Source organism: Dendropsophus ebraccatus, chromosome 11 (genome assembly GCF_027789765.1).
Source record: "Dendropsophus ebraccatus isolate aDenEbr1 chromosome 11, aDenEbr1.pat, whole genome shotgun sequence".
Lineage (NCBI taxonomy): Eukaryota > Metazoa > Chordata > Amphibia > Anura > Hylidae > Dendropsophus > Dendropsophus ebraccatus.
This window is the reverse complement of record NC_091464.1, coordinates 10,250,350-10,276,441: the sequence shown is the minus strand read 5'-3', so window position 1 is coordinate 10,276,441 and position 26,092 is coordinate 10,250,350. Positions and strand designations below refer to the sequence as shown.

The 26,092-nt window shown below is 50.5% G+C and overlaps 1 protein-coding gene across 3 annotated transcripts in view; it reads right to left on the bottom strand.

The window, feature by feature from the left end:
• Positions 1-12,819: 12,819 nt before the first annotated feature.
• PIGR (polymeric immunoglobulin receptor) overlaps positions 12,820-26,092 on the bottom strand; it is a 32,541-nt gene continuing 19,268 nt past the window's right edge. For all 3 annotated transcript variants that reach the window (XM_069944438.1, XM_069944439.1, XM_069944437.1), the window contains 7 exons: positions 25,729-26,055; positions 24,958-25,269; positions 23,456-23,543; positions 21,746-21,861; positions 19,376-19,495; positions 18,522-18,544; positions 12,820-16,196 (listed from right to left, as the gene is read on the bottom strand). In XM_069944438.1, coding sequence (XP_069800539.1) covers positions 16,119-16,196; positions 18,522-18,544; positions 19,376-19,495; positions 21,746-21,861; positions 23,456-23,543; positions 24,958-25,269; positions 25,729-26,055 — 1,064 coding nt within the window. In that variant the 3' untranslated portion in view covers positions 12,820-16,118. The remainder of the gene's footprint in view (positions 16,197-18,521; positions 18,545-19,375; positions 19,496-21,745; positions 21,862-23,455; positions 23,544-24,957; positions 25,270-25,728; positions 26,056-26,092) is intronic.

Here is a 26,092-nt window from a genome sequence, read left to right as displayed (position 1 = left end):
AGCCCCCAGTGCTGGCCATCCCCCCTATAGCCCCCAGTGCTGGCCATCCCCCCTATAGCCCCCAGTGCTGGCCATCCCCCTCCCTCCCCTATAGCCCCCAGTGCTGGCCATCCCCCTCCCTCCCCTATAGCCCCCAGTGCTGGCCATCCCCCTCCCTCCCCTATAGCCCCCAGTGCTGGCCATCCCCCTCCCTCCCCTATAGCCCCAGTGCTGGCCATCCCCCTCCCTCCCCTATAGCCCCCAGTGCTGGCCATCCCCCCTATAGCCCCCAGTGCTGGCCATCCCCCCTATAGCCCCCAGTGCTGGCCATCCCCCTCCCTCCCCTATAGCCCCAGTGCTGGCCATCCCCCTCCCTCCCCTATAGCCCCCGGTGCTGGCCATCCCCCCTATAGCCCCCAGTGCTGGCCATCCCCCTCCCTCCCCTATAGCCCCCAGTGCTGGCCATCCCCCCTATAGCCCCCAGTGCTGGCCATCCCCCCTATAGCCCCCAGTGCTGTTAAAAAACAACAAAACCCAACTCACCTGTCACCACGCTCCCCCGACGGTCGCGGGCCCCTTCTTCTCTTCCCCGACAGACGAGCAGCTCCTGGTCCTGGCAGCATCACCACCAGAGAGCTTTGTGTGCACCGCAGCGGCTGGGACTTCCGGTATGCGTTTACGTAAACCGGAAGTCCCCGCTGCCGCACTGCGCACGGAGCTCTCTGGTGATGACGCTGCCCGGGACCAGCAGCTGCTCATCTGTCAGGGGAGGCGGCGGCAGCACCACGCTTGTGACCGCAAGCAAGAAGCTGCTTGCGGTCACAAGAGTGATTGACAGGGCGGGAAGCCAATGGCTTCTCGCCCTGTCAATCGGAACACTGCTACATTTAACTGGAAGCGATCGTTTCGATCGCTTCCAGTTAAAAGGGAAGGTGCGGCAATCGGCGGCTGAGTGGGCCCCCTAGGAGCACGGGGGCCCCCGCTGGGCTTACTGGGTGGAGACCACATTCTTGTGGTCTCCAGCCCTGTGTCCCCTGACTGGGGGGCGGGGCCTACTCCTGCTCGGGGCCCACCGGGGAATTCCCCGGTCCACCGGTGGCCCAGTCCGACACTGCCTCTGCATACTGCTAACATTCTGAGAACTAAAGCTGCCCTACAATGGCTGGACAACAACGAGAGAGTACTGAGACAGCATGACTGAGTGTGCGAAGTTATGATGCACTGTCTAGTGAGCTGACAAGCTTTCCTTGCCCTAACTTTGGCAAGCTCTGCAAGTTGTTTTGAGAGTGTTGCAACGTTTGTTCAAGCATAAGTGCCTAACCATTTTGGTTATGATTTTTGGTCACGGGAACTTATACACCAGCATGTTATTTTGACCTGTGCGGGAGGGTAGGGGGAGGGGATATTGATAAGCTTAAGAGTCCTGCAAGGAGTCTAGAGTATTTTTTTGCCTCACTTTTTCTCTCGTTGGAGAATAATGTTTACGTTTTTATTGTTTATTTCAATGTTGCATATCCAATCTTTGTCTGTCTATATACTAGTGGGGGAGCACACAGGGGGTATATGTAACTGGGGGCAGCACACAGGGTATATACAGCTGGGGGCAGCACACAGGGGGTTTATATACAACTGGGACAGCACACAGGGGGTCTATATACTTTTGAGGGAGCACACGGGGGGCTATATATAACTAGGGGAACACCAAGGCGTCTATATACTACTGGGGGAAGCACACAAGGGGTATATACTACTGAGGGGAAACACACAAGGGGTATATGCTACTGGCGGCTGCGCACAAGGGGTATATACCACTGGGGGCAGCACACAGTGGTCTATTGTTGTGGAGTGCGTGTCGAGGGGGGGGGGGGGGCAGATATAACTTCGCTTGGGGCCCCAGAAATGCCAAGACCGCCCCTGCATACACATATATACACTCTGTACCCCCACACACTATATCTATATACACACACTGCAGATTCAGTCACACATACAGTATAGTCACCCTGCACCTCCAGTCACATGTCAGACCTCCCATTACCCACCATACCTGGCTATATCCCTGGAGCTTCCTCCTCCTGAGACCCCAGGACAGCAGAGGACGGAGGGGGGCTGACTTCTAACCTCTACCTCACCGTTCAGCAGCAGCTATAGAGGTGACTGTGCCCTGATACAACTTCTGTCAGAGGGGACTGCTGGTGAGCGGGGGAGGGGAGGGCACAGAGCTGGTGAGGGGGCAGAGCTGGTGAGGAGGTGAGGGGGCAGAGCTGGAGAGGAGGTGAAGGGGCAGAGGAGGTGAGGGGCAGAACTGGAGAGGAGGTGATGGGCAGAGCTGGTGAGGGGGCAGAGAAGGTGATGGGCAGAGCTGGTGAGGGGCAGAGCTGGTGAGAGGACGGGAGGGGGCAGAGCTGGTAAGGGGCAGAGCTGATGAGGGGCAGAGCTGGTGAGGAGGTGAGGGGGCAGAGCAGGTGAGGAGGTGAGGGGAGGAGCTGGTGAGGAGGTAAGGGGGCAAAGCTGGTGAGGAGTTGAGAGGGCAGAGGAGGTGAGGGGGCTGAGAAGGTGAGGGGAGGAGCTGGTGAGGAGATGAGGGGGCAGAGCTGGTAAGGGGGCAGAGCTGGTGAGGGATCAAAGCTGGTGAGGGGGCAGAGGGGGTGAGGGTGCAGAGCTGGTGAGGGGCAGAGCTGTTGAGGAGGTGAGGGGAGGAGCTGGTGAGGAGGTAAGGGGGCAAAGCTGGTGAGGGGGCAGAGAAGGTGAGGGGAGGAGCTGGTGAGGAGATGAGGGGGCAGAGCTGGTGAGGAGGTGAGGGGAGGTGCTGGTAAGGAGATGAGGGGGCAGAGCTGGTGAGGGGGCAGAGCAGGCGAGGAGAGGTGAGGGGGCAGAGCTGGTGAGGAGAGGTGAGGGGGCAGAACTGGTGAGGGGGCAGAACTGGTGAAGGGGCAGAACAGGTGAGGGGGCAGAGCTGGTGAGGGGGCAGAACTGGTGAGGGGCAGAGCTGGTGAGGGGGCTGAGGAGGTGAGGGGGCTGAGGAGATGAGGAGAGGTGAGGGGGCAAAAGAGGTGAGGGGGTAGAGCTGGTGAGGGGGCAGAGGAGGCAGAGGAGGTGAGGGGGCAGAGGAGGTGAGGGGACAGAGGAGGCGAGGGGCAGAGCTGGTGAGGAGGTGAGGGGCAGAGCTGGTGAGGAGGTAAGGGGGGGAGCTGGTGAGGGGGCAGAGGAGGTGAGGGGGCAGAGCTGGTGAGGGGGCAGAGGGGGTGAGGGGCAGAGCTGGTGAGGGGGCAGAGCTGGTGAGGGGGCAGAACTGGTGAGGAGGTGAAGGGCAGAGCGGGTGAGGGGGTAGAGCTAGTGAGGATAGGTGAGGGGGCAGAGGAGGTGAGGGGCAGAGCTGGTGAGGAGGTGAGGGGGCAGAACTGGTGAGGAGGTGAGGGGGCATAGCTGGTGAGAAGGTGAGGGGGCAGAGCTGGTGAGGAGAGTTGAGGGGGCGGAACTGGTGAGGAGAGGTGAGGGGGAAGAGCTGGTGAGGGGGTAGAACTGGTGAGGAGGTAAGGGGACAGAGCTGGTGAGGTGGCAGAACTGGTGAGGAGGTGAGGGGGCAGAGCTGGTGAGGAGAGGTGAGGGGGCAGAGCTGGTGAGGAGAGGTGAGGGGGCAGAGCTGGTGAGGGGATGAGGGGACAGAGGAGGTGAGGGGACAGAGTAGGTGAGGTGGCAGAACTGGTGAGGAGGTGAGGGGGCTGAGCTGGTGAGGAGGTGAGGGGCAGAGCTGGTGAGGGGGCAGAACTGGTGAGGAGGTGAGGGGGCAGAGCTGGTGAGGGGGTGAGGGGGCAGAGCTGGTGAGGAGGTAAGGAAGCAGAGGAGGTGAGGGGGCAGAGCTGGTGAGGAGGTGAGGGGGCAGAGCTGGTGAGGGGCAGAGCTGGTGAGGGGGTGATGGGGCAGAGCTGGTGAAGGGGAATAGCTGGTAAGGAGGTGAGGGGATAGAGCTGGTGAGGGGGTGAGGGGCAGAGCTGGTGAGGAGGTGAGGGGGCAGAGCTGGTGAGTGGGTGAGGGGCAGAGCTGGTGAGGGGGCAGAGCTGGTGAGGAGGTGAGGGGGTAGAGCTGTGAGGGGGTGAGGGGCAGAGCTGGTGAGGGGTTGAGGGGGCAGAGCTGGTGAGAGGGTGAGGGGGCAGAGCTGGTGAGGGGGTAGAGCTGGTGAGGGGGTGAGGGGCAGAGCTGGTGAGGAGGTGAGTGGCCAGAGCTGGTGACAGAAATGCAGCGTCCTGAACATCCTGGCATCCTAGCAGGGGCCTACGAACAGGGAGGAAGGGGGAGGGGTCCACCAGGAAACCCCCCGCCCCGTAGTGGCCCAGTCTGAGGCTGATCCTATGTGTCTGACTACCTATTCCACCCGCTCCTCTAGCTTTGTTATCTCTCTACTACATGAATGGCGGCCCACCTCCAGTACTTCAGAACGGGACGGTACTTGTTAATAGACCGCCCCCAGTGCTTCAGAACCAGGCTGGGAAAAATGATCCCGCCGTGGCCCCCCACTTATACTCTATGCTTACCCCTTAAGGAATAAAGACACCGACCCCAGTTTGGAAAAATCTGGCCACAGCAGCCAACTTTATTAACATAATACATTCATAAAATAACAGTAATGAAATATCAATAGCAATAAATATGCTACCCAAACTATCCCAAGCTTCTCTAAACGGGAGGGGGTCCTTGAAGCTAAAAACATAACCAGCCACCCATAGCAATGCACTCTCCATTAGTGCTATACCTGTATTGTTCTAAATACTGCCCCCAGCCGGATAGCCCAGGCTCAGGAGCCCAATTCCAATTACCCTGGCCGATTATGCATAACACCCAAATACTCCCCGGGACACCACCACAGGAGCCCAAAATCCTCCAAGTAACCTGATGATCCATTAACTTAAGAGGGGTGCACCACTCCTCGTGTACCACTTTTCCATCTATTTTAGCCAACCCCAAGGACCCCTACCCCACCACGCTGCCATGACAAACAAAAAACGACCCCCTGGCCCCATCCCCCAGGTCAACACAACCAAAAAGTACCAAAATATATAGGGAGGGTGGGTGGGGCTGGTGAGGGGGCAGAGCTGGTGAGGAGGTGAGGGGGCAGAACTGGTGAGGAGGTGAAGGGCAGAGCGGGTGAGGGGGTAGAGCTGGTGAGGAGAGGTGAGGGGGCAGAGGAGGTGAGGGGCAGAGCTGGTGAGGAGGTGAGGGGGCAGAACTGGTGAGGAGGTGAGGGGGCATAGCTGGTGAGAAGTTGAGGGGGCAGAGCTGGTGAGGAGAGGTGAGGGGGCAGAGCTGGTGAGGGGGCAGAGTTGGTGAGGGGGCAGAGCTGGAGAGGTGAGGGGGCAGAACTGGTGAGGAGAGGTGAGGGGGAAGAGCTGGTGAGGAGGCAGAACTGGTGAAGGGGCAGAACTGGTGAGGAGAGGTGAGGGGGCAGAGCTGGTGAGGGGGTAGAACTGGTGAGGAGGTAAGGGGGCAGAGCTGGTTAGGGTGCAGAACTGGTGAGGAGGTGAGGGGGCACAGCTGGTGAGGAGAGGTGAGGGGGCAGAGCTGGTGAGGGGGTGAGGGGCAGAGCTTGTTAGGGTGCAGAACTGGTGAGGAGGTGAGGGGGCACAGCTGGTGAGGAGAGGTGAGGGGGCAGAGCTGGTAAGGGGATGAGGGGACAGAGGAGGTGAGGGAACAGAGTAGGTGAGGGGCAGAGCTGGTGAGGGGCAGAGCTGGTGAGGTGGCAGAACTGGTGAGGAGGTGAGGGGGCAGAACTGGTGAGGAGGTGAGGGGGCACAGCTGGTGAGGAGGTGAGGGGCAGAGCTGGTAAGGGGGCAGAACTGGTGAGGAGGTGAGGGGGCAGAGCTGGTGAGGGGGCAGAGCTGGTGCGGAGGTAAGGGAGCAGAGGAGGTGAGGGGGCAGAGCTGGTGAGGAGGTGAGGGGGCAGAGCTGGTGAGGGGGTGAGGGGCAGAGCTGGTGATGGGGTGAGGGGGCAGAGCTGGTGAGGGGCAGAGCTGGTGAGGGGGTGATGGGGCAGAGCTGGTGAGGGGGCATAGCTGGTAAGGAGGTGAGGGGGTAGAGCTGGTGAGGGGCAGAGCGGGTGAGGAGGTGAGGGGGCAGAGCTGGTGAGGAGGTGAGGGGGCAGAGCTGGTGAGGAGGTGAGGGGGTGAGGAGCAGAGCTGGTGAGGGGCAGAGCTGGTGAGGAGGTGAAGGGGCAGAGCTGGTGAGGGGCAGAACTGGTGAGGAGGTGAGGGGGCAGAGCTGGTGAGGGGGCAGAGGGGGTGAGGGGGCAGAGCTGGTGAGGAGGTAAGGGGGCAGAGCTGGTGAGGGGATAACAAAGCTTTATTAACATAATACATACATAAAATAACAGTAATGAAATATCAATAGCAATACATATGCTACCCAAACTATCCCAAGCTTCTGTAAACGGGAGGGGGTCCTTGAAGCTAAAAACATAACCGGCCACCCAAAGCAATGCACTCTCCATTAGTGCTATACCTGTAAATACTGCCCCCAGCCGGTTACCCTAGGCTCAGGAGCCCAATTCCAATTACCCTGGCCGATTATGCATAACACCCAAATACTCCCCGGGACACCACCCTGCCAGGAGCCCAAAATCATCCAAGTAACCCGATGATCCATTAACTAAAGAGGGGTGCACCACTCTTCGTGTACCCCTTTTCCATCCATTTCAGCCAACCCCAAGGACCCCCTACCACGCCACAACGAGCACCTTTGACCACCTCAAACGTGCGAGCTCCTCCACAAACAAAGGGCCCTCTCAATACCCTCCTGTAGAGCTGGTGAGGGGGCAGAGTTGGTGAGGGGGCAGAGCTGGAGAGGTGAGGGGGCAGAGCTGGTGAGGAGAGGTGAGGGGGAAGAGCTGGTGAGGAGGCAGAACTGGTGAAGGGGCAGAACTGGTGAGGAGAGGTGAGGGGGCAGAGCTGGTGAGGGGGTAGAACTGGTGAGGAGGTAAGGGGGCAGAGCTGGTTAGGGTGCAGAACTGGTGAGGAGGTGAGGGGGCACAGCTGGTGAGGAGAGGTGAGGGGGCAGAGCTGGTGAGGGGGTGAGGGGCAGAGCTTGTTAGGGTGCAGAACTGGTGAGGAGGTGAGGGGGCACAGCTGGTGAGGAGAGGTGAGGGGGCAGAGCTGGTAAGGGGATGAGGGGACAGAGGAGGTGAGGGAACAGAGTAGGTGAGGGGCAGAGCTGGTGAGGGGCAGAGCTGGTGAGGTGGCAGAACTGGTGAGGAGGTGAGGGGGCAGAACTGGTGAGGAGGTGAGGGGGCACAGCTGGTGAGGAGGTGAGGGGCAGAGCTGGTAAGGGGGCAGAACTGGTGAGGAGGTGAGGGGGCAGAGCTGGTGAGGGGGCAGAGCTGGTGCGGAGGTAAGGGAGCAGAGGAGGTGAGGGGGCAGAGCTGGTGAGGAGGTGAGGGGGCAGAGCTGGTGAGGGGGTGAGGGGCAGAGCTGGTGATGGGGTGAGGGGGCAGAGCTGGTGAGGGGCAGAGCTGGTGAGGGGGTGATGGGGCAGAGCTGGTGAGGGGGCATAGCTGGTAAGGAGGTGAGGGGGTAGAGCTGGTGAGGGGCAGAGCGGGTGAGGAGGTGAGGGGGCAGAGCTGGTGAGGAGGTGAGGGGGCAGAGCTGGTGAGGAGGTGAGGGGGTGAGGAGCAGAGCTGGTGAGGGGCAGAGCTGGTGAGGAGGTGAAGAGCTGGTGAGGGGCAGAGCTGGTGAGGTGGCAGAACTGGTGAGGAGGTGAGGGGGCAGAACTGGTGAGGAGGTGAGGGGGCACAGCTGGTGAGGAGGTGAAGGGGCAGAGCTGGTGAGGGGCAGAACTGGTGAGGAGGTGAGGGGGCAGAGCTGGTGAGGGGGCAGAGGGGGTGAGGGGGCAGAGCTGGTGAGGAGGTAAGGGGGCAGAGCTGGTGAGGGGATAACAAAGCTTTATTAACATAATACATACATAAAATAACAGTAATGAAATATCAATAGCAATACATATGCTACCCAAACTATCCCAAGCTTCTGTAAACGGGAGGGGGTCCTTGAAGCTAAAAACATAACCGGCCACCCAAAGCAATGCACTCTCCATTAGTGCTATACCTGTAAATACTGCCCCCAGCCGGTTACCCCAGGCTCAGGAGCCCAATTCCAATTACCCTGGCCGATTATGCATAACACCCAAATACTCCCCGGGACACCACCCTGCCAGGAGCCCAAAATCATCCAAGTAACCCGATGATCCATTAACTAAAGAGGGGTGCACCACTCTTCGTGTACCCCTTTTCCATCCATTTTAGCCAACCCCAAGGACCCCCTACCACGCCACAACGAGCACCTTTGACCACCTCAAACGTGCGAGCTCCTCCACAAACAAAGGGCCCTCTCAATACCCTCCTTGGCACAATGTCAGACCAGACAACCAGCACCCCCGGAAACGTCCTCCAGAGGCGCAAGATGTCGTGTCGAATGACCCTGATTAACTCGCGAAATCAACGGACCCCCAGATCATTGCCACCCACGTGTAGAACCAGTATATCTGGGGGCCTGTCCAGCCGCGCAAAACTATTAAACTTAGCCAGTACACGGTTCCACCCCATTCCGCTCACCCCCAGCCACTGGACGACTGCCGTCCTCCTGGAAAACCCGAGCTGACGCCCATCCGGGCGCATTGCCGCCCTCTGCGCATCCCTGCAGACATAAGAATGCCCCATAATCCACACGAGAGCGGGGCCGATCCCTGCAAGAACAAAAGAAACAAGGAAAAAGGAGGGATGAAACCACACAGAAAAAACAGCAACTAACCCCCGCAACCAAACTACACACCCCCTTTAAACTGGCAGTAAATGAGGCCTAACATATGACCTGTAACACCCGGACTACCACTGACCGATACGGCGCACCACTTCCGCACTCAACCCCCAGCCCGCCGCTTAAGTTGCTGCCCCTATTCGGAAGGAATGAGGAGCGAAGCCTGTCCCATCTAGCCCCAGAAACCCCAAACATTGCGGGAAAACCGCAGAAAATTGATACCAGGACAAAAAGGAACCGTCACCATGCCTCAGCAAGGGGCCAGCCCCCATCCCTGCAAACAAAAGAAACGCCGCCAGACAACGTACCGGACACATCTCAGACTCCCCCACAGCATGCAACATGACTTCCCGCCCTCTACCCCTTTGATCCGTCTTAGATCGACGGATCCGGAAGACCACCCTATCCGCCTCCAGCCAAACATCCTCCCGCAACAGCCCTCCTAGCAGACGGGGACACCCACCCTCAATGCCCCAAAAAACGCCCACGAAAAAGCCAACCTAAACAAGTAAACCTCCCCTGCCGACTTACAAACTGACCCCAAGCAAGCCCCCAGCCTCTCCAACAAAACAAAAGACACCGGCCTCCTCGCATCAGCCTGCATCCTTCCTCTCCGAAAGCCTTTAAGGGCCTGGCCCACCATGAAATCCTTTGTGACGTCACAAAGCCCGCGCAACTTCAAACCAAAACCAAGCTCCGCCACAAAGCGATTCACCCGTGCCACTGACCAGCCCGCCACAGCTGCATTGCCCAACCAACCCCCAAACGCCAACACTCGCTCCTGATCTGACCGCACATCACCCCAACCATTTTCCCAAGACAGCCACTCCTCCCATACTGTTGAATACGCTTTCCAGGTGCTTTCCGCCAGTGAACACCGCATGAGCTCTCCCGCCCTCAGCAGACAAGCCTCCACAGATGCTCCGGGCAGGCGACCCCGTCTGTATCCGCCTCCGGGACTAACGACCGGAACCGATCCCACTGCTGGCGAGAAACAGAATCCGCAACTGAGTTACTAACACCTGGGACATGAACCGCAACCACCCAAGAATTAAGGGCCAAACAACTAAGGACCAAATGACGCAGCAAGCGAACCACCGGAGGGGAAGAAGCCGAACCTGAATTGATGGCCGAAACCACCGCCTGATTATCGCAGTGAAAACGGACCTTTCTGTCCCGGAACTTGTCCCCCCACACTGACACCGCAACTACAATGGGAAAAAGTTCCAGGACAGCCAGGTTCTGCACGAGGCCTGCCTCCACCCACTCCTTGGGCCACAACCCGGCGCACCACCGACCCTGGCAGTAAGCCCCAAAACCCACACCCAGCCACATCCGTGAAAAGCTCCCAATCAAAGCTATCCACCATCGGGGCCAGAACCAACGACCTCCCATTATACGTGTCCAAGAAGGAAGACCACACCCCCAAATCGTCCCGCAACTCCTGAGTCAAACGGACAAAATCATGCGCCCCCGCCAGCCGCCGGCAAAACACCCTCCCCATCGGCAGAATGCGACAGGCAAAATTCAATTTGCCCAGAAGCAACTGAAGCTCCCGCAACTGGATCTTTTTCAAAACCTGAGCCCGCCTCACCTCCACCTTCAGAGCCTCAAGCTTATCCTCAGGCAACCGACACTCCATCCGACCGGAATCAATAGTGATTCCCAAGACTTGGAGCACCGTCGCCGGACCCTCCGTTTTTTCCCTAGCAAGGGGGACCCCGAAACGACCCGACACCCACCTAGAAAGGGGCGCATCGCGCCCACCTTCACCGGCGTCACCCCCTTGTCTAGCACCACAGCCCCTGCCTTTCCGAAAACATCGGGCGGAACTGTGGGAGGTCTCTCCACACGTCCCGCAAGCATGCCTGAACTTACAGGCCGTCCTGTACTGGCACTGGCCGTCATTAAACTGCCAACACAAGCCGGGCCACCTCCCCTTCCCCCCAGATTGGGAAAACTGCCCCTGCGATGAAGACTGGCCGGACACGCCGTCCCCCCCCCTCCCCTGAAAGGGCTGCCCCTGACGCAACGGCCCTTATGACCCGCAACCAAAGACCAATATCCTTCTGGTCCCACTTTATACTCGGCTGCACCGCCTTCCGCTGCCTGAGTTGCTCGTCATACCGGAGCCACGCCTGACCGCCGTAGACCCGGTATGCCTCTCCAATTGAGTCCAGATAGCAAAAAAGCCCCGAGCAATTAGCCTTTTCCCCAATCACGCTCGCCAAAATAGCAAACGCCTGGAGCCAGTTGGTAAACGTCTGAGGAATCAGCCGCCACCGGCGCTTCTCCTCCTCCTCCTTCTTCAATTCAAAACGCTTACCCTTATCCAAATTAAACTTCTCCAGCGAGAGCAGGGAGAAAATCTCCACATATTCGTCCTGCCAGATTTTGTCTTTAACATACTATTTCAAATGGGCCCCCAAAGGCCCTTCGAAAAACACGTACACCTCGCCCCTCGCCCTATCGTCCAGCTGCACCCAGCTCCTTCTCACGATCAGTTTGAACCGACACTGCCATCCCCGACGGCTCACCCACAGACAGCCCCCCCCAACGCAGCTGGTGACGGAGTCACCGACGGAACCCCCACCCATGCAGCAACTGGCGCCCACGCAATACCGGACTCTGCCACAACTGAAGGACCCACCGCCTCCTGCCCTTCAACAACCCGCGCAGGCGCCCCCCCCCCCCCTGACCCGCTACACCCCCCGCCACAATAGCCTTGAGGCCAGACAGGAGTTCCAGCCAGCCAGCTCCCATACCCGCCCAAGGGCCTAATCCCCCTGACCAACCCCAGCTGCAGACACACCCTCCTGACCAAACCCCCCCCCCCCTCCCCACACGCTAGCAGGCAAAGACACAGAAGACAGAGACTTACCGGGCTGCCTGGGTGCTGTGGGCCCGACAGCCGGAGACTCCAGATCCATCCGCTGACTCTGCATCTGGGCACTGGGACCGGGCACCGGACATGCCTCCAACGACTCAGGACTGCGGGCCAGGGAAGACGAAACAGAGGCAGGAGAGATCATCCCCCCCCCCCCCGGAGTGCTGACCGCTGGCAGGCTGGTACACCGAGGGCCGCAGGGGAGCGCGTGCACCTCCGCTGCTGATGACGTCATCGCTGGAGCGCCCGGCCACCGACTGCGGCCGGCGCATAGAAACCTGGTAGATCTGAAGGCCGGGGGCAAGACTGGCAGACGGCCCGGCCTGGTCATCACCAGAGCCGCCTGCCGCAAACAGCTGCAGGTGACGTCCGGACAGGGGGATGAGGCCTGGAGATGGGGGCGGAGCGCTCCACCGGCCTGCAGAAACTGAACGTGCTCCCGGTTTACTCACAGAGCGGGCGGCCCGACCCCGGGTGTGGGGAGGGAAGCCCGACCTGGAGGGTCCCCGTTGGGGGTTCCTGCGCCGGGATCTAGGGGTAAAAGTCGGGCTTAGGCGGGCTGGAGGCATGGAGCGCCGCGAGCTCCGTTGCCAGGCAGGAAGGGGCGGGCTCACCTCCACCTCCTGAGAGCCGTCCGGAGCAGGGGAGGACGCATGGCCAGGAGACGGCCCATGATCAGGGGACACCACAGCTGTGGGGTCCAAGGCAGACCGAAAAGGAGAGCCGGCCGCCAGTGAAGGAGCAGGGGTAGCCAGGATAGCCTGCACCTGGGCATCCAACCAGGCCCTTTACTTTACCGCACGGTAATTAGCGGCTGGCGCATATTAGCAGGTTCACAGGCCCGAACCTGCTGAAAGTGCCGCTTTAAAGTGTATATACCTGATGGGACATTTGTTTTAAATATGTCTGACATATGGACAAGTACCTGGACAACATACAAGATGAAGTAAGGACCCATTCACACTGAGCAAAAGTGGCAGAATTCCTAGTGGAGCCTGATTCCTTGGACGCTGATTGAAATCCTGCCTGTCCCATTGTTTCAATAGGAATTCTTGTTCAGCTCCGCTCTCTGCCCAAAGTCAATTCTTGAAATTATGCCACTTTTGCTCAGTGTGAACGAGCCCTAATCCTGCATAATGAATGGAAATCTACAAAGGCTTTGAATCTTTTTAAACGTTTATTTCTTTATCGTTGTCCAGAATCAAAACAAATGAAGCAAATAAGCGAACAAAGGACGCCGGAACACCTGGCTGTACATTGTTACATCATATGGCGGCAACAATACAAAGAGTGATTAACCTGTGAAGAACAGAGGCCTGAACCCAAAACACAAAAACACAATTGTCATTTCTTTAATGCTCTAATTTTTTTTTTTTTTTTTTAAAAGAGGATAAGCTACATCCCGCAATCTATCCCGCAATCTACCCCGCAATGTACCCCGCAATGTACCCCACAATCTACACATCTACCTTCTGCAGCCACAAACAAGTGCAGATCAGGGAGATCAGCTATTTCTTCAGTACCTTTTAATGGCACAATGAACCTCATGGCCGCACGAACCATCACTGCATCGCTCCTGTGTCCATTAACATTAATTTTTATTATTTGAATTTACAGCCACACAAAAGATGTTTTCCCTCTCCCCGGCTGATCGCTGTCAGCTAATGAGCATTTCTAGGAATGGCTTGTTGCCGATAATTGGCCCATGTAAACAGGCCTCAAAGTGAATGTACCAGCAACACATTCGCTTTAGGTTTCTCACAGTGCCGCCGCGGGGAAGCCGATTCCCGCATACAGCGCCATTCTATTTACGGGCACCAGCCAGGGGTGAAGTTCTGGAGGAGGGCCGGCCCACCCCCAGTGGGAGGAAACCCCCGCCCCTCTATGATGCAGCTGCATCATAGAGGGGCCTCCAGTGCTTCACCCCCGTCTGGTCCCCGTAAATAGATCAGCGGCGTACACAGGAACTGGGCCGCGTTTGAAAAAATGGACCGTGGCACCGGATTTCCCGGGTCGGCACTGTTCTATTCATGTGAGAAATTTAAAGCGAATGTACTGCTGATACATTCACTTTAAAGACCAACTTTAACAACTGGTTACTGGGCTCAGAAATAAGCTGTTGCTGTGGCCTATTTGGAAACACTCTTTGCAGTGAATCGGTCATCAGCAATTCACATTCCAAACTGCTGACACCGTTAGAAGCTGTTAGGTCAGGGAGACACATGGTACCTTTCATATATCAGTCTATGCTCCCATAACATGGAGAAATGCTAGGTTCACACTAAGTTAAAAAAAAAAAAAAAAGGCGTCCACTTTTTCTTTTTAAAATGACATCTGTTATTATCACATTTTAATTGACCCCAATGTAATGACGGCCGTCCAATGCACACAGTTTATTAAATAACGGACGTTGTCTGTGGTGACATTTACGACAATTATTCCTGGACTCCTTTTGCAAACACCGGACGTTATTTTGTGGTTATTCACACACAGTTTATATTTTTTTCACCGTCTTTACTATTAAATTCAATGGACTTTCAATTAGAGTGATCAAAGTGATTAAAGTTTCAATGAAAGTGAAAGGTGATCGGTCCACCTGACCTAGAATAATGGACCGACAGCCGCCATTGCACTGATGGGCGGCTAAAACGCAAAATAAAAGATGTCATTTAAAAAAAATAATAAATGAAAAAGAAAAAAATATTTTCTGGTTTTCCTCCTTTCTGTGACTTTTATTGGTATCAAATAATTCTACACTGTCTAGGATTATACTGTATAACTGTTTAAAGGGGTGCTCCAAGTTATATAAATGTGTAAATTACTTCTATTTAAAAAATATCCAGTCTTCCAGTACTTATCAGCTGCTGTTTGTCCTGCAGGAAGTTATGTATTCTCTGCAGTCAGTGCTCTATGCTGCCACCTCTGTCCATGTCAGGAACCGTCCAGAGCAGCAGCAAATCCCTATAGAAAACCTCTCCTGCCCTGGACAGTTCCTGACAAGGACAGAGGTGGCAGCAGAGAGCACTGTGTCAGACTGGAGAGAATACATAACTTCCTGCAGGACATACAGCAGCTGATAAGTACTGGAACACTGGAAGTTTTGAAATAAAGTAAATTACAAATCTGCCACCAGACTTTTTTTTTCCACCGGATTACCCCTTTAAGTTATAATGTCTGACAAAATTAAACGGATTGTGCTTTAATCTGTTCTAAGTCTTTACTGAGTTCTTTCATCATATCACATTTTTAAAATTCATTTAATTTCTTATCATTATTAAAAAGAAACGGTTAAAGTCTCTGCAAACAATTCACGCATCGGGATTAAATATACTTTGTAATGATCCGTTACAGTAGATCTATATAAAACACCATAGTTCTCCTCCCTAATGTATCGTGCCGGGTAGGAAGAAGAAGAGTTAAATTTTAATATGAGCCGAACTACAATTTCTGAAAGAAAGCGCTGTAGATTGGCTGCAAGTGGAGCCTAGAAACAGACGTACGGTCCTGGCCCACCGCACTGGGTTCTTACAGCTATCAGCTATGAACTATCAGCTGACAGACCACTCAGCCAATCACAGGCCGGGACCGCCGCCGTAAGATCATTTATTGGCTGAAACGATTATTTTTTTAAACTATATTTACACGCTATATGAACGGCTGTTGTTTAGCGGATGACATTGCAAGGGCGGGTCACAAAAAAAAATTGACATAATTATTTTTGTGGCTCTGATGAGTATTGTTTACCATGGAAAAGATCCATGCTAGAAAACAACCGCCATTGTTTTACCCAACAAGAACGGCCGTTGTTTTATGGAAAAAGTACGTTGTGTGAAAAAGAAATAGTCAAGAAGTAAACTTTTTGGCTGAAATTGTTGCTTGTCATATCATCTATGGGAACCTTCATATGAACCCTTACATAACAGATGTTTTCCAATGGCTGTTCTGTGACTTGGATCATTGATAAGGGGAATAGTTGGTCTCGTTTATTTAATCTGTAATCAGGGAATCTGTCACCATGAAAATACTACCGAAGCTATCAGCATCAGGTTATAGAGCAGGAGCAGCTGAGCGGATTTATATATATATACATATATATATATATATATATATATATATATATATATATATTTCTTTATGTATCTTTGATATATATCTGTTTTCTATGTAAAGTGATGATTAAACTAATGTCTCCAAATAATTGTGTAAGCAATGTAATGTGTGGTTGATGCCAGATACGGCCCGTTGCTTGTCCCCTTGTGGTGCCGCTAGTCATGCTCGGGGCCAGTGAATATAACCTATATATAATATATCCTGCTTATAAACAAGGCAAATATTAGAGGAAGGAAATGCAGAGCGTCCCAGATATGGAGACCAATAATCCCGGCTGTAGCTGCAATGTCAGGGCTGGTGGATTGTGCAGACGCAGGTGGCACTTGTTCTGATTTCCCAAAGATGATTCAGACAGTATTTTCTTCGTTTGGAGACCCATTGTGATGGATAAGGAAGCTGGAATAATCCAGATCCTCCTGAGATCCCTGTTATAATGCAAAAGGATAATATGAAAAAACTGCTGCGTATGATTGATTTATTCCATACTAGTAACTACAGAGTGCGCCCCCATACTCTCATGTGCCCAGTAACACTCAACACTGATTTTTCTGATAATAATAATAATAATAATAAAAAATATAATAAAAAAGTTCATTCACGAATTTTAGATAGATAGATAGAAGATAGATAGATAGACAGACAGACAAACAGACAGATAGATAATAGATAGATAGATAGATAGACAGACAGACAGACAGATAGATAGATAAATAGATAATAGATAGATAGATAGATAGATAGATAGATAGATAGATAGATAGATAGATAGAAGATAGATAGATAGATAGATAGATAGATAGATAGATAGATAGATAGGAGATAGATAGATAGGAGATAGATAGATAGGAGATAGATAATAGATAGATAGGAGATAGATAGGAGATAGATAGGAGATAGATAATAGATAGATAGGAGATAGATAGGAGATAGATAGATAGGAGATAGATAGATAGATAGGAGATAGATAGATAGGAGATAGATAATAGATAGATAGGAGATAGATAGGAGATAGATAGATAGGAGATAGATAATAGATAGATAGGAGATAGATAGGAGATAGATAGATAGATAGATAGATAGGAGATAGATAGATAGATAGATAGATAGATAGGAGATAGATAGATAGATAGATAGATAGATAGATAGATAGAAGATAGATAGATAGATAGATAGATAGATAGATAGATAGATAGATAGATAGGAGATAGATAGGAGATAGATAGATAGATAGATAGATAGATAGATAGATAGATAGATAGATAGGAGATAGATAGATAGATAGGAGATAGATAGATAGGAGATAGATAGATAGATAGATAGATAGATAGATAGATAGATAGATAGATAGATAGATAGATAGGAGATAGATAGATAGGAGATAGATAGATAGGAGATAGATAGGAGATAGATAGGAGATAGATAGATAGATAGATAGATAGATAGATAGATAGATAAAGAGGAAGATGTGAGATGAATGTTTGACATCGTTCTTAACACCCATAGGCCGACAGCTGAAAGCTTAACATTTCTTACAACATTCGGTCTATAGAAAGTTCACGTGAACTTCATGTGACATACAGTATCATGATTTTCTTGAACAGTAAGAGGCTGTACACACAGAGGCTATACACACAGAGGCTATACACACAGAGGATTTACACACAGGATGTGCACACAGGCTATACACACAGAGGCTATATACACAGAGGATGTACACACAGAGGCTGTACGCACAGAGGATGTATGCACAGAGGCTGTACACACAGAGGCTATACACACAGAGGATGTACACACAGAGGCTGTACACACAGAGGCTGTACACACAGAGGATGTGCACACAGAGGCTGTACACACAGAGGATGTGCACACAGAGGCTGTACACACAGGATGTGCACACAGAAGATGTACACACAGAGGATGTACACACAGAGGCTATACACACAGAGGATGTACACACAGAGGATGTACACACAGAGGCTGTACACACAGGATGTGCACACAGAGGATGTACACACAGAGGATGTATGCACAGAGGCTGTACACACAGAGGCTGTACACACAGAGGCTGTACACACAGGATGTGCACACAGAGGATGTACACACAGAGGCTGTACACACAGAGGCTGTACACACAGAGGATGTGCACACAGAGGCTGTACACACAGAGGATGTGCACACAGAGGCTGTACACACAGGATGTGCACACAGAGGATGTACACACAGAGGATGTACACACAGAGGCTATACACACAGAGGCTGTACACACAGAGGCTGTACACACAGAGGCTGTACACACAGAGGCTGTACACACAGAGGATGTGCACACAGAGGCTGTACACACAGGATGTGCACACAGATGATGTGCACACAGAGGCTATGTTCACATTATGTCAAAAAGAAAACACGGCTGCTATTTAGAAAAAAAAAAGGTGTCCGTTATTACAGAGTTATAGTTGATGTGAATAACATTGTTCGCAGTGGCCGTCAAATTAATGTTGATGCCATTTATTTGCAGCCATTATTTTAGACCGTTCACACGCTGTACATTGAATTCACTGTCCTTTTTACCATCCCTTTGTATTATTATAGACACACCCAAAGGGCCAACTTTGTATTTGCGCCAGAATAATGTTGACTATTAAACAACGGCCAGAGAAAACGTCTTGTGAACATATGGACAAGAGAGTAGACCATCAATGAATTAGTAATCCGGTGTATGTTTTGTAAAGGTCCCATTTTATATCATTTACCTTTTTCCTGCTCTTTCCGCCATCTACAAAATAAAGAAGGAGAATATTTTACATTATAACAAAAATAAAATCTGTCCTTTTTCAAAGGGAATCTGTCAGCACCTGTCTGGGACCGGAGGTAGGTGTAGTGTAGGTGTCTTGTCCCTTGTGTGCATGGTCCCTGTCTTCAGAGCCTGTATGCAGTAGACTTTTTACAAACGCACTCTAACCAAGTGTAAAAGAGGAGTGGAGGTTTGGCCTTTGTGCGGCACCTCGGCACGCCTCACCACTACCTCCTCCCCATCTTCCTGCATATTTACCCACTCGCCTGCCTCCTGCTCCCCGTTGTTGTCATGCTGTTGCATAAATGCGTTGTTGCTGGCGAGAGCTACACACCGACGACTGCACGCACCTGGTAACGCCATTAGCGCCTCAGTTGGGAAGTTCAATGTGTGTCACATTCTTCCACCATATGGCGCATTCGCTAATGGCGTTACCAGAAGGGCGCCAAGGGAATTGTCGGCACAGACGCGAACTGGCAAGTCCTTCAGTCCTTACCAGCACTGGCAGATGCGTGCAGCAACATAACGATAACGGGAGCGGGAGGCAGGCAAGTGGGTTAATATGCAGGAAAATGGGGAGGAGGAAGTATTGGTGAGGCGTGCCAAGGTGCCGCACAAAGGCCAAGCCTCTTTGACAATATATTACAGGGCGTTTGTAGAGAGTGTGAAAAATCTCCTGCACGGAGGCTCTGAAGACCGGACCAGGCACACAAGCGGACAAACATCTATACTACACTGTCAGCACCTCAGGTCCCGTCCGGGTGCTGACACATTCCCTTTAAGGTTTCAGATAAAATAATTTTTTCTTCTTACCTTCTGAGCGGCCAATATCAGCTTCCTGGCCGTGTATTACGGCAGCGTTATCCTTTCCTACGTCCTTATCCAGGTCAGTCATGCTTATGTCAGTCCTGTAGCTTCCAATAGAAACCAAATCTGGTAATAAAAGGGAAAAACCACTAAAATATCAGTGAATGTAAAACCTAGCACAATCATCGCCTGAAACCTGATCTATTTCTCTGTCCAGCTAAACGCATTTAAGTCTTACACACCGTCTGCTCCTGAAGCTGAATATATCTCCACATTTACATTCAGAAAGCGTTTTGAATGCAGCCAAAACCACATCCCTATTTCTTAATGTGTATGTCAGGATGGTATCTTTGCAGAGCATTATGCGCCCCTCGGCTCGTGCTGTGCGGCCGAGAAGGCGCTGATATTCTTGTATTCTGTTTCTGTGTTTTTGTTTGCTGTGTGTGAACTCTGGTTTATATGCTCACCTTTGTTGGTAGACACACCCGAATTCACCTGCTGAGTTCTGTCTGGCCATGTTAGGGTTAATCTGTGTTCTGGTTCTGCTGTGACTGACAGGTCATCCTACCAGTGGATCTGTTTTGTTCTCAGGTGTCTGTGCTTGGAGATCAGGGGGATGGTCCAATTACGTTCTGGACCAGAACCCTGGCCTCCTATATATACTAACCCCAGTCTGTGTTCCCATTGCTGGTTATTCAGTATAGCTTCCCTGTCCTGCATTCCAGCTCTCCCTGCATCTATCTGCGTTACCTCTGGTTTTCTGTCCCTTGCCTTGTTTTCTGACTACCCTTGCTTGCTGCCTGCCCCTGATCATATTGCTTGTTTTTGACTCTGCTATTGGATTGTGATTTCGTACTGTGCTGCCCTATTGTTGTGACCCGGACTGTCGACTATTCTTCATTGTGTTTTGTCTGTCTTGTCTTTGTGTCCCACCTAGCCAGTGCAGGGACTGCCGCCCAGTTGCTCGCTGCCATCATAGGGCGGATTGTGGCAAGTAGGTAGAGGACAGTGGGCGGGGCTGAGCTTAGGGCTCACTGTCTTGTCTTGTTCTGCTGTCCGGTTCCTAACAGTGTACCTACCATTTAAAGGGGTACTCCACTCACACTTTGGATATGTTGCTGCCCATGGTGAGACTAACAATTTCTTCCATACTTGTTATTATCTAGTCAGTCTCCTTCCCCCCAGTTCTCACCTGCTGCTTTCTGCTGAAGACAAAAAAATCTGTTTGTGAGCTTTTCTCTCTGTCTCCCCCTCCCCCCCCCCCCCTTCTGAGACGGCTGATGTAAACAAGTCTTTATCTGCACTCTGTAATGCTGGGAAAATGATCAGTGACTCCATTAGCATCTTGACCTCAGAATAACCCTCTCGGTATTACAAAGAAGCTACGATGTTACAGATACAGCCAGCCAGGGACTAGTTTACATTAGCCGTCTCAGAAGTGGAAGAGACAGAGAGAAAGGCTCACACACAGATTTTTTTGTCTTTTGAAAGGAATTGTTAGTCTCATCATGGGCAGCAACATATCTGGTGGTTATGAAATCTGTGCATGTCTGTCAAGTTTGGGGATTGTAAGATTTTATGTATTTTTTGATATAATAAAGTACAGATGTTTTTGTTAATGCTTTGTTGTGGAGCTGACTTTTTTTTTTTTTACTGTAGGAGATATATGTATTGGCAGCCACTTATCATTGGTGACAGGTGCTTGTAGAATTATTGTTTTTTTTTTATAACCTTCACTAACAGGTAGGTCAGTAGTCATAGATCATAATTCTAGAGCAATTTCATCCCCTTTTTCGCCTTTATGTAAATTTTTAAGCTAATAGGATTATCCATTACTGCAATAATGTACTGAGACTACCCATTTACTGCCATTAAAGGGGTACTCCAGCGAAAGTCTTTTTCTTTTAAATCAACTGACCTCAGAAAGGTATATAGATTTGTAATTTACTCCTATTTAAAAATCTACAGTCTTCCCATACTTATCAGCTGCTGTATGTCCTGCAGGAAGTGGTGTATTCTTTCCAGTCTGACACAGTGCTCTCTGGTGCCACCTCTGTCCATGTCAGGAACTGTCCAGAGCAGCAGTAAATCCCCATAGAAAACCTCTCCAGCTCTGGACAGTTCCTGACATGGACAGAGGTGGCAGCAGAGAGCACTGTGTCCAACTGAAAAGAATACACCACTTCCTGCAGAACATACAGCAGCTGATAAGTACTGGAAGACTGAAGATTTTTTAAATAGAAATAAATGACAAATCTATATAACTTTCTGAAATGAGTTGATTTGAAAGAAAATTGTTTTTGTTGGGGTACCCCTTTAAAGGGCTCATATTGATATGTTATTAAAACACCATTGATATTGATACAGTTTCCATACCTGAAATCTTCTTTCTTTTTAGTCTAATGATAAGGAAAACAGCAGCTACCACCAGGACAGCGGCGCATACTGACAGCGAGGCAGCCACCACAGTGTTATGTCTGTTATCACCAATGCTACAAGAAAAGAGAAGACAAGTCAGCAGAACTTCCTAGAAATTTTTTTTATCCTTTAAGCCCCTATTACATGCACCCTGAGCTAGTGGGTAATTGCGGGGGCAGGGGGGCTCCCCGTACGATCTTTGGATCGTCCTGGGAGCCCATAGGCGATAGTGGAGGTCTGCTGCCACAGTATACACCACGGCCGTTGTTGAACTGCGGCCGAAAAAATAATGAACATGTCTATTTTCTACAGTAGCAGCTTGGTGAACAGCAGAAGTAGAAAATAGCTGTGCACACGATGTAAAATAGGGCTGCCGGCAATCCAAATAGAAATAATGTTCATCTGCAGTATCTGCCGAGTTAGCATGCAAGACAGTGGCCGTTGTTTGACACTACTAACAATGGCCGTTGTCAATACAGCAGCAGCAAATCCCGATAGAAAATCTCTCCTGCTCTGGACAGTTCCTGACATGGGCAGAGGTGGCAGCAGAGAGCAATGTGTCAGACTGCAAAGAATATACCGCTTTCTGCAGGACATACAGCAGCTGATAAGTACTGGAAGACTTGAGATTTTTAAACAGAAGTAAATTACAAATCTATATAACTTTCTTAAACCAGTTCATTTGAAAGGAAAAAATTGATAGCTGGAGTACCCCTGTAAAAAAGAATGCAGGCTGGGACATTTTTTTCAAAACAGCCGGGGACGGGATGGGTGAAAAAAACAAGATGCACTTACCTCCCAACTCCAGCACTGGTGCTCTCCTTCGTTCCGGTCCCTGGTCCCTGCCACTTCTAGGTTTTAGTGGGTACCTGGGACATGTCAGGCGTGCTCAGCCAGTCAGCGGCAGAGGTGGGACACAGCTACAACCACTTACTGGCGGAGCCAACTTGGAACATCACATCCCCTCTGTAGAACATGAAGCGGCAGGGACTGGAACAGAGAACAGTGGGCACCAGCGCCGGGGAGGTAAGTGCGTTTTGTCTTTTACCCCGTCGCCACAGTTTTGAAAAAAATGTCTCTGCTCGGAATTCTCCTTTAGGCTATGTTCACACAATGTATAAACAATGGCCATTATTTGACACTCAAAACAATGGCCGTTGTTTTGAGGATCACACAACAGCCATTGTTTTAATAAAAATTGCATTGAAGTCTATGGACAACGGCCGGAAATAATTGACATGATCATTATTTTGATGGCGTAATGATTTTTTTAGTTCCTGGCCGGACTTCTCCTTTAAATATAATTCATTTCATATATAGTCCAGGAAGGCATTGCTGCATTTCTTGGAGAAATAAATACAAAATTAAATGATATAATATAATAATGCATTAAGAATATAATGATATGACATAGATATTTTGGTGCCCGTTCATACTAAGGAATCGGCGTTGAAATTCCATGTGGAGCCCCCTCTTCGCACGCATCCCCTCTCCATGCCTCTCCAGAGGTGCGCGGGCCCTCCCACTTAAACAGATAGCAGGTAGAATTCAGTGGCGAGTCCGCGCCCAAGGGGGCGCGCAGAATTTTGGCGCTCATTCCGTAGTGTGAACGGTCCCTAAGTATGGAACTTGATTCGTAGTAATTTCAGGAGTCTACTAAATACTCACCTTGAAGGGGTCACAGTCACAGCCATCACATTCTTATTGACTACATTAGCATTTTTCTTTCTGTCAGATGTCACATCTATGGTCGCCTCTAGGATACAGAATAGGATAGAATATAGATTGTGAGATTCTCTGGTCTTATAAGGTCAGGTTATTCCTGTGCTCTTGGCTGTGTAGACTCCATCGCTACTGGAAATGTGGTGTCCCACCACTAGTGTTCTTTTCTCTTGTACACCTGTCGCAAAAGCTTCTTACTCCAGGTTAAGTGAAGATGAAGTGCACTTTAAAGTTTCACCACTAGATGTCAGTAATTTTTATATGTATGCTCTTATGTGTTGCACAGCTGAAGTTAGGAATGGGTTACTGTTTTATATGTCCCATGTGCTTTTGCTGACCTATAGGAGATGCTCTTTTTATTTCTAGCCTATTTCTTCTTTTCTTTCTTTCACACACACTCTTTTCCACCACTCACAGAGTAGATTACTTAGCCCTGTAGGAAGTAGTCACTTGGTGGGAAGAAGTGTAGCTTCAGTTCTTCAGATTCAGATTCTCGTAGGAGAAGGAAACACAGAACCACAGTCCCTGCTGTAGCCAAGCCAGGGCAGCTAGAGACAACTAGTTCCTTCAGTACTTATACTATATCTACTATACAGTGCTAAACACTACAACGGGAGAAGAGTCTAGGAACATCATAGCCCACGCCATGAACCAGTCTAAAAAGTGAAGGGCAGTATCCTGATAAAAAAAAGAGGAACTAGCCCTTATAGGACAAAGCTACCAGAAGTTCCATGTATCCTATCTCGCAGTGCAGGTAACTGGACACCCCGGGAGCTTAGCTTTACCCAGGTAACGACGACTGGGACTTGTATCACCCTATTAGGATGGGGAACTCGACACTAAAGTCTACATTACTACATTTGGTTTGGACTCCCTTGACAAACTCTTCTCCTCTAAGCTACTCTACTCTACTTTCATCTTTTCAAGCACCACTACAACTACCTATACTCTACTTCTTCAAGCACCTCCTCCAGCACAAACGAGTTCAAGCTCTAAAGCCTGTATAAAGAGTTATCTATTTTCTACAAAAGTGTATTGTATTACTAAGAGACTGCGCAGTAAAGCTAGTATATTTTTATATCCCTGGGACTCAGTCATCTCTTCCTCTGCACCAGCACCTATACACACTAGCCATACACCTTGGGTTATTTTTCCCCTTTCTGTGGGTGGCGGCAACGATAGTCCGGGTGGGTCAATTGCCTCTTAGGACTACCGTGACAAGAGCCCAAGGGACCCATCACAGCCTGGCAGGTTACAGACCATTTTAGGGTAGTACAGCCAATCACAACACAAAGCAGGTACCACCACCACACCTGTGTGCTGGACTAGCTCTGGCGTCACGACTATACCATCTTTGGCTGAGCTGTACAGCAGAACGTATAACATCCATCAATCAGTGCTACACCACAGAAATACACACAGGTTGTCCCTTTCTAGTACAAACTAACCTTCCACTTTAAGCTGCACTGCTATAGTCTCTCCATATCTTCCAGAGAGTTTGACTCCGCACCAGTACCATCCGCTGTCCTTCTGAGTAGCTGATTGGATGGTGAGGATCAGCTGTTGAGTCTCACATGATACGCTCAGACCCTTCTCCTCCTCATCAGTGTGAGAGGTGACGTCTACGCAATTAGAGTTTCCCACTTTGCACCAATATTTCTCATAGGATTTATATCGACATGGATAGGAGCACGGGATTTTCACTGTTTCCCCGTTCTTTACAGTCACCGTTTTGCCACCAGACAATCCTTCAGGGTTTCCTAAAAGAATTGAAGAGATTATTGAAACAGTGCAAACATCCGTAGGATTAAAGGGGTTATCCAGCGCTACAAAAACATGGCCACTTTTCCCCCTACTGTTGTCTCCAGTTCAGGTGCAGTTTGCAATTAAGCTCCATTTACTTCAATGGAACTGAGTTTCAAAACCCCACTTAATCTGGAGACAACAGTAGGTGGAAAGTGGCCATGTTTTTGTAGCGCTGGATAACCCCTTTAAAGAAACTCTATGTTTAAAGGGGTCATTCACCAAAAAAGGTTTTCCTTCAAATTAACTGGTCCCAGAAAGTGCCAAGAGATTTGTTATTTACTTCTATTAAAAAAAAATAATTATTAAATAAAAGTAAGATTACAAATCTCATAACTTTGGTTTGAAAGAGAAATATCTTTGCTGGAGTGCCCCTTTAAGTAAAGACGTAATAGATGGCATTTCTCTCAGCGTACCTTCAGAAATCTTCACTTGAACAGTTGAAGTCTGATCGTGTTTTCCATCGGTGAGCACACACCAGTACCAGCCCTCATCTTCTTTGCTTATCTGGTTCATGAGGACCTGCATGGTGCCATTTTGGGGATTATCATGAATAACAAGTCTTCCCTCAAAATACCCATTGACGAAGCCGTCTGTTTTGATGAGTGGATTACAGATGGAATCTTCCAATTTACACCAGAATTTTGACGTGTAGTTCTTTTTAGGATCGTAGTTGCACTGAGCCGATACAGAACCACCCAATCTTGCTGATAGTGATCTAGATCCTTGTGGTATATCACTTTCTGTAAAAAAAGAAACCCACAGCTCTGTTATTGGTGA